We start from the raw sequence: 12842 nt of genomic DNA on the forward strand, positions 1-12842 counted from the left end.
TATTCTTATGCTACTTGTAGCACGGAAAACATTTTCCTCCCCTAGGCACTGGCAGGAAAGGATTAATTTGTTTCAGCTTTAAGTGAAATGGCTAAATAGAAAAATATCATATATATTATTAATTAATAATCTATGATTCCAATAGATTGTATATCTAAATAAATCTGGGAATATTAAAGTGACAATCCTAAATCAGCATCTATGTGTTATGATGAAGGGGGTGAAAAAGTCTTCAGAATGTTGATTGAAGGTCAGGATTAATAAAATATTCATCAAAATATGATTTGATGCTTTCCCGGCAAATAATTTGGGTTAACTCTTTTCGGGATTCCCACTGGGTTAACATCATTCATAGCAGCCCTGAGGACGAGGCCCGAGTCAGAGGTTGAAACGTTGGCAGTTGCGGATAAATTAACCTGCTGAGAATCCCGAGAACAGTTTACGCAAATTCATCAATATCATGCAGTATTTCAAACAAAATATTGCACTTAAATTGGACTTCCATTAACATTGTGATTTTATTGTACAAGGGTAGTTTTGAACATTTTTTTTAGTAAGGGGCATGTCTTGTATCAATGGATACCAATTTTTCTCTTTGTGAGTGAAATCCAGGAGTAGAATGGAGCACAATGGAGCACAATGGCTCGACTCTGGTCTTTATATCCAGGAATGAATTGTGCAAAAATTTGAGGATAGATTGTAATGATAATATTTAATTTGTGGATATGCAATTCTTAATAAAACTGAAAACGATGTCTTTGGCTTTCAATTACTTTTGGCAGGAGTACATGTCTGAGGGAATCCCTGTGGACTTGGTGGAGTTCTCGGACAACCGTCCAGTTCTCGACCTTCTCTTGTCCCGTCCTGTGGGCCTCCTTGCCCTCCTAGATGAGGAATCAAGGTTTCCTAGGGCATCAGACCGATCTCTTGTTGGTATGCTTGGCCCACCCTCTCTCTCTACCACCATCAATGTATTTATTGCTGGCCCTTTCACGTTCAATTTCTATACCCTATCAAAAATATTAAAACAGTTCCTGATTAAAATCAGATCTGAAATTGGTCAAGCCAAATTTGGAACAAATATGGAACTGATGTTCCCTGAAAAATAATCTGCGGGCACAGGAACCTGCTGGAATTGTTAAAGAACAACATTCCACATCGATCCCCGATTGGTTTGGATCAGTTTGACTTTGCTTGTTTCAATTGAGAAATACCTCAATGTTTTTCACTGCCAGAGCATAAAATTTAGGGACTCTATTAATGGCTTCACAAATTTGATGGCAATAGCTGAAGTAGCGTAATATGAAGCATGAAAATATGTGGACATAGAAGATCCCATCTTCTGTAGGGTGAAAAATAATCCCATCAAATACCTTCAAGCAGACTACACCTGCAGTGCATTTTGTGAGCAGTGTTTTGGTAAGTGAAAAATTCAGTAAGGAAGGAAAATGTCATAGAAGACATTCATAGCAGGAGTAAAGTGTTTGCAGTCCAATAAAAAACATGCTGTGTCCTCTTTGGATGTTGAAAACAAATAGAGCTTGATCACCATATCAGGACTCGTGGCTTGATATGTATTGCTTTAAAATTTTTCCATTTTATGAAATCACATCTGTTTATGTGTACTTATCTATAAAAAAACGTTAAACCTTGAGTGTTTCAATTTTACTGTGCTAGGCAGATGAGGACAACTGACCAACACAGCATTTCTGATGCCAAGTATGATCAAAAGAAGGTCTTCAATCGCCTAAAGTTTGCACTAGGATGCATTCTCAATGTTTACTCCTTGTAACATATGAAGATGAAGACAATGGTCGAGGGTTAGGTAGATGGCAAGAATGGAAAAAGAGGACCTCAAACAAAATACATATTTGGAGCAGGTAAAGAAGGATGTGAAAGAGAAGAAATACGTAGGTGTGAAAAGATTGGCTGATAGGAGAACTGAGTGGAGAGCTGCGTCAAACCAATCCTAGGATTGTTGACCAGCGATGATGATGATGATGAATGAACATATGTTGCTCAATTATGAGTTATTGGTGACCAATTTTTGGTGTAGATGAATGAAGGTCGTGTAACCTATTGCTCAGCCTAATGCCACCACACAAAGCAAAAAATATACTCGAATGCGACATCAAAGTTCCCTGTTCTTGAAATGGGTGCACACTCGGCCCACAGGTGGCTACTTTAATTCTTCCAACAAATAATATTTTGAATGTCAACTGCTTCAAATGACTTGTAGCTTCTTTGTGCCTGTTGATTGAAGTATATAAACTTCCTAATTTCAGCTAATGACATCAATGAAGTGCATCACTATGGTCAGCATATATTAGATTTAGTCTGGAATTGGTGTCTTTCCAACAAATTAAAATTAAACAGTGCAAAAACTCAGTCTATGCTGTTTAACCCGAATCATTCCAAAGATTTTGGAACATTGACACTGAACAACCACACACTGAGTCTAACTAAAACTTGTAAATTCTTAGGGCTACAAATTGAAAATACTGGGAACTGGTCCTTCCATGTAAAAGACTTGTGTTCGAAATTGTCCCGAGTACTGTATAGTGTGAGGTTCCTAAAAGCATCCTTACCTCACAAGGCGATGATGTCAGTTTACCATTGCAACTTTATAAGTAGAGCGACTTATGGTATTGTATTCTGGGGATCAACTGTAACGCTATTAGATACAATTTTCAAGATGCAAAAAAAGATTATAAGATGTATAATGAGTAAGCCTTATACTTATTCTTGTAAACCCTTATTCAAAGAACTGAATTTGTTAACAGTGCCTTGTATATATATATACCAACTATGTTTACTGATAAAAGAGAATATTAATGATTTACCAATTAATAATGATGTACACGAGCACCTAACTAGGTCTCATCGCCACATCCATGTTACCCTCCATAAAAAACGTATAACAGCAAAAAGTCCCATTGCAATGGGATCAAAAATATTTAATTTCCTTCCCAAAAGTATTAATTTGATTAATTCTAATAGGGAATTTAAATCTTCTTTAAAGAAATTTTTAATTAATAAGTGCTACTACAGTGTAAATGAATTTTTAAATGACAAATGAACTCTGACCATTTTTACATTTTTAAGTGTTATGTTGATTACTTTGACGTGTCTTATATCTATGTTGTATTCATAAGATCCTTGGACAAATAAAAAAATTTATTTATTTATTTATTTATTATAGTGATACATATAATACCTTCCAGAATTTCTGAAATGTTTTGCCCTTTTTCTTAGAAAGTGCATTTAATTTCTACCCACATAATTCCAAGTCTATATTTTTGGTCCCTTCAATTTCGAATTAACAAGGTTTAACTATAAATACTTTTATGCTTCTGCTAACTTTCTCTTTTGAACCCTACTGAATAAAAATAAATTCACTCTTTGAATTCTTTACCTCACTATTCACTTTAATGATTTCAACACTCACCTGATTGGTTATTTATTTTTTCACAGAGAAGTTCCATGGTAACTTAAAGAGCAAGTTCTATGTTCGCCCAAAATCAGATGCCCTCTGCTTTGCAGTCCACCACTATGCTGGCAGGTGAGTCCTATAATACTTATTAAGAAGGCTGTTAATTTCATGGGATAAGTGCCGTGCTGCGGCATATTATGGAGTGAGTGCCATTGCTCAGGGGTCTTTTCACAAAGAGGGCAATGCATAAACTCAAAATATGCCGGTGATTTCAGTTTTTATCCATAGACAACTCTTTTTGCTCATGCAAGGAGAATGACCCATCAGTCAAAGTTTAGGTGAAGAGGTCTTCAAATAAATTTCTTATGATGCAAGCCATATTTCTGCTGCATGACAAAAATGATTTGCCCCACTCCCATCACAAATAGGATCTAAAGAGACACATCTCACAAAGTATCATGGTCATATGTGCCATCAAACTGAAGATAGTGACATACAGGGTCTGGTATGCAATAATAATGCATTTATTTCAAATCATAAGTAAACAAAAATTTTTTACCCCATATGGGACTTTTATCATGCATTGGAATAAAAGTATCAAAATAAAAATTAATGTCTTGCTTTTTCCTCAAAATACCAAACAATAAGTTTCAAATGTGATATTCTGTGTAAATATCTCAGTAACATCTGAAAACTGTTGAATTTTGCGAATTAAAATTTATTTGCCAAATTTTGCAAACGTTAAAATAACAAATTTAAACTTAGTAAGACTGCTTTAAATACCAAAATAATAACTTTAAATGCTTTTATGAGAAAATTTGCTTTAAAAAACTACATGCAAAGTTTCAGGGTCCCTATTTATTAAAATATAAAATGTGTTATGTTAAATTTCATAGGGTACATGAAGGGGAGGGACTATGGTGCAGAACAATTTTTGAGTTTTTGAAGAGGGATTTTATGTGAGATGTGAAATTAAAATAAAGTGAAATTCTACTTTTTACAGAATTGGTAATTTAACAAAGTGGAACTTTTTACTGCCTTGAAAATTAATCGAGGTGTATTTTATGCTTGCACTCATTGTGACAGGGTGGTGTATCAGGGCGAAGGTTTACTGGAGAAGAACCGCAGCTTCTTGTCACCAACAGTGGTGTCACTTTTACGTGGCTCATCAATTGACATTGTGCGCTTCCTGTTCCATTGTCCTCTCACGCGTACCGGCAACTTGTACTCTGCAGATGCACATGACAGGGTTTACCATGGGCAGCCAAGGGGTCCCCCGGCCTCTTCGTCTGAAAAGGTAAGTGTATGACGAAGGCTTTCCTTAGGGTATGTGCTGGGCATTTTTCACCATTCTTTGGTTTTTAATTCGGAATATTCTCGTATTATTGTGTGGCAACATACCTTCACAATCATTAAGAAATCAAATTCGATCATTCCACAAAATAAAATATAGAGCTTGGCAATTTTTGTGTGACAATTCGTATTTTCTCCTATCAACTTTCTATCCACCTTCTGTCCACTCTATACGTACAGGTCGTGTGTTACCTGTGCTTCCACAATAATTAACACTACTTTTAGATTTTAGTGGGATGATGAGATAAAAAGTGTGAATTGCAGGAAGGAATTAATCAAGGACTATTGTAAATTTCTTTGAGTGACAATAGAAGACAATTTTCAATTCTCCTCATTGCCCAATACAATATATGTTTTGTCCCAATTTGAAATGGAGCATAAAGGATTATTAGAATCTACAATAAATGTAAATGAATTATGACTACAGTAAGAATTCAAATCTATAACCCTTGATTTTACGGTATTTCTTGATTTTTTGCAGCAATACTTAAATCTGGCCTGGGAACAGGAAATTGCAATGGCAAAACTTAACTTAATGTCATTTCCTGATGTTAAACAGTTTGATGTTTCACTTAATTACCTCAGTCCCTAAGGGCTGACCTATAATGAGACATAAGCTGTACGAAGTAAGGAATGCAAAATGCTCTTCTACGATGGACATAAGCTGTAAGAAGAAGAAAACTTGTGTTCCGGGTCAGCTCAAGACAGGTCTTAACTGTTTTGGTCTTCACCTTGATTTAAAAATTTTATCTTATGGCTTACATCTCCCATTTGAGGCAAGCAATTTCTTAAGGCATACATCTTATATCTCATGGCTTATGTCTTACTGCTTATGTACCTTGATAGAACGACTCTACAATCCAACTAATCTCAATTTTATGAAATTTTTTCTGATTCTCCTTGGATAACCTCAGTCTCGCAGAGAAAACTGATTTTAGTTTAATCTAATCTCATGTATACAATGGATGTCGAAAGAAATATCATGTGCTGATATATGTCAACACACTCTGCAGCTCTGAATCACGTTCCCACGCAAGCTTTTTTCATGCTCGGTGTTGTAATCTTGTAGCTGGGGCCTCTGAGGTACAGGAGCCTGACAACAGTCATACATCTCTCTAGATGGTGATGGATGTTCTAAGCTCTTATTGAGCCTCTCCAATATACAGTAAACTCTCGATTATACGAAGCAGGATTTTACGAAATTTTCGATTATACGAAGTGATAGTGCGGTCCCGGCGAAAAGCCTATGGTAAATACATGGTGCTATTCGATTATACGAAGTTTCGATTATACGAAATATTTCGAATTTACGAACCTCGGATCGGTCCCCAGGAGCGAATGGCATTCGTTTATACGAACTATGGCGAAATATTTGTCAACAAAACTAGTTACGCCGGCGTAAGTAGCTAAAAAAATCAGCGCTTCCAACTGTGGTTCATCAAAAGTGTGAAATCGTAAATGATAGTGCAACTTTGGAGATTAAGGGTTCGCCTAAAACCTCACTGTGGGAATTTAGGGGAAGAAAGAGTTAAGTAAAATATCGCGACTGATATAATGCCCCTATTTTCGTGCCTATTCGTAAACATCGCATCGACAATACTTCGTAGTTTAACATGTCAGGAAGGTCGAGCGGGGTATTTCGTACACTCCTAATTAACCCTTTGCACTGCTGTGAACGTACCTGGTACGTTCGCAAGGCAGGCTGCTGTGAACGTACTTCGAAGACTACTTGACTACTTTTCGCCGGAGCACTTCGAAGGGTCCCTAATCCGGGACCCTTTCCTCGACGAGCTCACCCTCGCTGGCCCCTCTCTTCGACCCTCCGAGCGTGGGGCCTTTCTCCCCAAAAGTGACCACTCTGACTGCATTTTGAAAATCTATCAATCAATGCCATCATCAAAAATAATTGTTTGCATCGCACTCCTGCCTATCAGGCATTCAAGTACGTCTCTGAACCGTGTTTCTGCGATGAGGAATAACGACTTTGTTAACTTTGCTAAAATGGCCAAGTTAATAAAACTTACTTACAAAGACGTACTTTATTTCCTCCACTACAATCGCAAATTGCTGGAAATCGGCCGAATTCCCTTTGATAGCGCATCATGAGGATGTTCTCGAGGTTGGTAATTGATACAACTAGCCTACTAGTAATTATAGTGCTATAATATCACGGCTATGGTTGATTCGTTACGCTATACATTCAGGAAGCAGCAGCGGATAAAATCGCGGAGGAGATTAGAGGCTTAAAAGATGATTTTGAAAAATTCTTGGAAAAAGCAGGAAGAGCACAGCGCGCAACATCAAACTATTATATTGCCCTTGACGATGAACTCGGGGCTTGCGACAATGGGACGCTGGTACATGCGTCGGAAGAAGCAGCGGCCGGGACTAGTCATAATAGCAGTGACGACGAAGATGAAAGTGAAGTAATTTCACCAAATAAAAAAGAAGTACCCGCTTCCCTCCAAACATTAAGATATATTGATCTGGCTAACGAGTTAGGTCGCCAATTTCATTCCCATTTATGCAAGTGAGAAACCATGGTGGAAGCGGCGATGGAGAAGGGCAAAAAGGAAAAAAAATAATTGATATTTTAGTAGTATCTTTTCGTGTATATAATAGCCTTCCTGAATAAACAACTTCAATATCTTAAGTATTGGGCTCTATTAACCACCAACTTATTTTTCAGGCTACTCGTAATGAAGACGCACTTCTAACCGTGAACTTTCTTCTCGCGCGTCTACCCGTTTTCCCATGCCGAGAGATCTTTCTTTCCAAAGTCTTTGTTTACTTCCTCCCGCGGCCTTCTGCTGATCTTGCTGACACCCATCTTACGCATCCCAAACCCCTCCTTCCCCAGCATTTCCCATTCACTCCCTCCCCCTAAGGTGACAGAGGTCGAGTGCGTCGCAAAAAATACGGCCCCCAAAAGTAGACTGAGGCAGAGCTGAAGGCCATTTCCCCACCCTTCTTTGTCCTGCCCCCTTCACCAGTCCTTGTGCTGACCACACTTCTTCCCTCAGGCAATCCCCATCCCACTCTTATTCACCCCACCCACTGGGAACGTTCCCCGATTGTGGAGAAGGGCATGGTTCATCTTTACCTGCAACGGGGGTAAGTTATTAACCGGAGAGAGGCTGAAGAAGTATCTTCCACTATCAGGGAAATGGTGCCGCGCTTATAATTCTCTCTCTTCTTCTCTGCTGACGTTTCAATTGAAATTATTTTCTTTGCTCTTTCCTCACTATATTTATTTACGATTATTGCGCGACTATTTTTTAGTGCTAAAGCTAAGAAAATCTTTTCTCTACGTCAATGATTCTTTGCATAACTTTCAATACGGCGGAGAAAGAGCACGAAAACTAAATGAGGTGAATGTACAGGTTTTTGCGTGTCATTTTTGGGAATTCACGCAAGTGAACCAATACTTCACACACGTTGAGAAATGATGAAAAACATCTCTTGTAGAAAAACAATCAATGCGGATAATAACGTTTCCCTCTTTATTTCTCCGATAATGGAAGATGTTTCTCCTGTCGTTTTCCGGTTGGAACCTTGCTCCTGTCGGCATAAAAGAAGAGAGAGAAATACTATATGAACATAGCACTTCACACCCGGTACGAAGAATATGGTCCGGATGAAGAATAAAGTCTTTCGTAGCAACGTCTGCGAAGATGATAGAGCACAGTATCCGGACGGAGAGCTCAAACAGAATTTACTTCAAATATTCGCTAGAAGATAATCATATCCTACGAAATTTAGAATCGTAACTGAATCTCAACAAAAATAACCAATGGAAAAGATAGCACATTCAACTGAATATACAGAGTAACTCGAAATATTAACTTACGAAGGTTATTTAGGAAACGGGTGGAGGCCCTCGTTTTTCTTTTTTTTTTCTCGTCACTGAGCGATAGAGGGCGACATAAATGGCGGTTAGGCCGGCTGCCGCTAACATTCCGTGGGTGCTGGAAACAAATATCTATCATACGCGAACTTAATAGTTGTTATTCGCTCCTAACCACATATTTATAACATAAAATCAATTCTTATAATAAACTTTGCAATTCATTATTTGATTACGTTTTCTAAACTTGTTGAGAATTTCTTAAGCGATCGTTGATGTTGAAGTATGAACAAGAAATGGGAATTTTATGGTGGTATTATTATTTAACGATTTTTCACATCATAAATCGATAACAAAAAGCCTTTTCTATGAATAATACCGAGAATAACCACCGAAAACATTTAAATAAGACCACTAAAGACAAAAAACGGCGGAAGAAACAAAAGCGAACATTTTTTTCGTGACTTATGAAAAAGGTTTGAATTTACGAAACTCGATTTTACGAAGTGCCGATTTTCCGGTCCCACTGACTTCGTAAAATCAAGAGTTTACTGTATCCCTTTTTCCTTTTGTTTCTCTTCTTTTTTGTGTAGTATTAATTTATGTTCTCTTGTCACCTTTACTGCAAATGTGAATTCAGGAATGAATGAAATGATGGATTCATTATGTTGAACATGAAATTAAGTGACTTCTATAGGTATTTTTGGTTGAATTAGGTCCAGGTTAACCTTCCTCAGCACTGCTTTTCCTGCAACAGTAGAATACAAGGTCAAGGACTTCGCTGGAATCTGATTCTTAACTACAAGAGACTCAATTGAGCCTCAGTGGTGCAGCTGGATGGACGGGAAAGCCATCAAAAGTTCATTTCATGTGCTTGCCAATTTCATCTCTGATGGGAATAATTTTACTCCTTAATTAACAATCTTAAAACATCAGAAGGACTAGGACAATTCTGTCACTCTTTCACATCATTTTAAACATTTAAATCATCCCATATCTTTCTGAGGAAAAATTGTTTTCCATGAAATTATGTGTTAAACAATCCAAATTTTTCCTCATTTCAGCTTTCCATCCCCCTCCCTCACCTCCACCCTATGCGTTGTGTGTACAAGTGATTTATTTTCTTTGGCAGAGGGGAGGTCGTCCATTTGGTTCAACTGGGGGCTCGGGCCTTGGGTCTCAATCAAGATCCCAGCAGACTGCTGCCACTGTGTTCAGGAACTCTCTCTCTGACCTACTTCGAAGAACTGTGAGTGAAAAGTGTGCTTCATGCTTGTAAGTTTGCAATCCAAATCCTGATAATCGTTTTGCCTATAATCCATGCTACAACCAATTCATCTATGAAGAAGCTTAATTTGTTATGAAAAACTTCTAATGCAAGTCCTGGTCGATGCAATGATTGTGCTCTTTGGAATTTTCATTCTTTAAGGTTTTGCATCACTCCCCCTCAACCAATGATATTTTTTATTTCCTGGAATATTACTAGTTTTAAACTTACCATATTATCTTGAAATTTTCTGGTAGATAGGGAAGATTCTTGTCAAGGTATACTTGTCTAAAATGTAAAAATTTTATCTCTGAGAAAACATTTAGGAAAAATTTTTGTACTTTAGGTACCATGAATAGTTTGCAGCTAGACTTTGTATTGAAATGACAAAAATTTTAAATTTTACAAAGTTACCTACCTTAAATGAAATGGTTTTCTCGGTGTGCAAAGTTGTGTGGTCACACTGCGGCAAAAGCCCTGCATCTAAAATTAAAGTTACCTGAAGGAATTTTACGAAGTTTTTTATTCCAGCATTTGAGGTACTACGTGCAAATATGTATTTGTATGTACTTTGTAAATTTCAAAATGATTGTGTAACTTTTAAGCAAATAAGCATCATGAAAAATCAGTGGTTTGGTGAGAGTGAGGGGGGCCTCTATACTAAATTCATAAAGACTTTTTCTAAACTCCCCATTTGCTAGCACTATTTTTCTTTCAATAAGTTGTAGAACCTTTGTTTTGTACTTTGGAAAGATGCATGCTGAATGTCATGGCTTTGGGTTTTTACATTCTAGCAGTTATGTCTTTGGTATTGTGTTGGAATTGGCTACTGGCTTTTCTTTGAGGTCTTCCATGCTATTCTGCCAAATTGCTTTGATTTGGGGGGGGGGGGGGGGGGGGGGGAAGAGGGAGAAGTGAGGGAACAAACCTCGCTTTTTTTATTCCCTGGCTTTCTACCCTATCAAAATGAATGTGACATCTGATGTTGGACTTCGGGGACATGGCATTTACATGGTTAGATTTGGGAGCCAAGAGGGAATGGATAGGGAACATTTAAAATTTTGTCATTGTAGCCACTAGTTCCAAATTGGGAGCTACAATACTATATCTATTCCAGTTCCTATCTAACTAACCTTAGATCAGATTTTTGTTGGGACTGGTCACAAATTTTGATGGGGCCCACACCTGGAAGATTGCTTTCATTTGTTGATTGTGATGAGGGATTTTTAAATCTGTTGGTTTTTTATAGGATTTGCTTGAGTTATTTTTGTTCAATGCATTCAATTTCATGGTAGAAATAATCTCAAAATATGAAATATTATGAAGTTATATGGTTAGTTTGTTGCACTTCGTGATCCCTATTTGAAGTACTTTGTGCACTTATTTGATTGTGTTGCTTTGACAGGTGGAGAGTGGAGATCCTCACTTTGTTCGTTGCTTCCGCCCCTGCGAGGTGAGTGCCTTGGCACATGCCGGAGGGATGCCCGGGCCCCGTGGTGGCAAAGTGAGGGTGCCCAAGGTGCCCTTTGACACCAGGAAGGTCATCTCACAACTTCGCTATGCTGGTATCCTGGAGACGGTTAGGATAAGGAGGGATGGATTCTCACACCGAATACCCTTCCGGGACTTCCTGAAAAGGTATTCTGGTAGAAGCTGCAACTCAATAGTCATGTCAGAGTATATCATTCATGCATCAGTGATGCACTGTGGGTTTCTTCTATTGAAGCATTGTATTTTAAATGTAGGAATCTTCTCCTTGTCAGATCCATAGATTTTATTGAATCTTCAAATCCCCATCTTGTACTCAGTGTCTACTTTCCTCCAGCTTGCTTCCCTCTGTTGTGTCCTTAGTGAAAACAGAATATATTCTTTGTATCCATTGCTTTATTGCCTTCACATGTGTAATTATGTATCTACGCAGTCCTTACATGCCATGGGAGAAGTCTGCAATGCAGTGGTGTAACACTGAACCTGACCAGGCCCCAATATGTCCTCACTGCCACATGTAGCCAGCACAGATAGGAGCTGCAATAACTAGTGCGTGGCAAGTGTTTGAATGGCCATATGCAGCATCTCCCTCCCCCCACAATAGCAATAAATGTACCAGCAAAATCACAAGGGAGGCAGGCAACTGCATTACCTTGAACATGGGATTCATGTATTGCTGCAACAGAAATGTGCTGGAATGCAGCACCGTAAAATTGGGGTAAAGTGGCTGCAGCTGGAGGGGAGTGAGCAGGGCTGCTGTAGGATCATCCCCATGAAGCAGTGTAGGTTGAGGAGGCTCTGCAGTTAAGTGGTTGGGAGGAGATGAGGAAACTACGATGGTACGTACATCCTCGTATGGAGTGAACCGTGGTAATGTGGGAAGGGATGAATGAATGACCTGGTAAGTGCTAGTGGTGTGCATTTTTCTTTATCTATGTAGATGTAATTGCACCCTGCCGTACTGAGGGTGCGAAATGAATAAGCGTCTGGGCTTTCTGAGTCATCAGCATTGACAAGTGCCAGCATGACTGGCACGCCATACTGTGGGAATGCATTGCAGGTTAGGATAAGCAGTCAGATACTGTCGTAGTGCATGACAACATCATCACTTGAAAGGTGATCCCATTCAGCCATAAGAGCATCTTTGTGCAAGGGGAGCCCGTGTCAAGTAGCCGGTGGAAGGGCTAAAAAATGCTGGCCTTTTCATGCAGGAAGTGATCGTAGGAGTTGATAAGTCCAAGGATGGCCTGAAGTTCTGAGTTATCTTTAGGTGAAGGTGCTCTCCAGATGGCATTTACTTTGGAATCCTAGGCGTGGACTCCTGACTTTTCAACTCTGAAGCTAAGAAGGAAGGAAGTTTACGGAGGAATTTGCCATAATGCGTTTATCCTTATAGGGATTTAACCAATGTTGGCCACTTTGTCAAGAATGCAGCACATTCTGATGTTGTGTTC

General features: G+C 38.7%; 1 protein-coding gene across 1 annotated transcript in view; it reads left to right on the forward strand.

Moving 5' to 3' along the window:
* The window catches only part of LOC124154391 (myosin-IIIb-like), a 75888-nt gene that overhangs the window by 44759 nt on the left and 18287 nt on the right, over positions 1–12842 (forward strand). The window contains exons 15-19 of the mRNA XM_046528090.1: positions 783–933; positions 3475–3562; positions 4520–4730; positions 9766–9882; positions 11306–11538. Of these exons, the coding sequence (XP_046384046.1) occupies positions 783–933; positions 3475–3562; positions 4520–4730; positions 9766–9882; positions 11306–11538 (800 nt within the window). The remainder of the gene's footprint in view (positions 1–782; positions 934–3474; positions 3563–4519; positions 4731–9765; positions 9883–11305; positions 11539–12842) is intronic.

This window comes from Ischnura elegans, chromosome 1, assembly GCF_921293095.1.
Source record: "Ischnura elegans chromosome 1, ioIscEleg1.1, whole genome shotgun sequence".
In the NCBI taxonomy this organism is placed as follows: domain Eukaryota; kingdom Metazoa; phylum Arthropoda; class Insecta; order Odonata; family Coenagrionidae; genus Ischnura; species Ischnura elegans.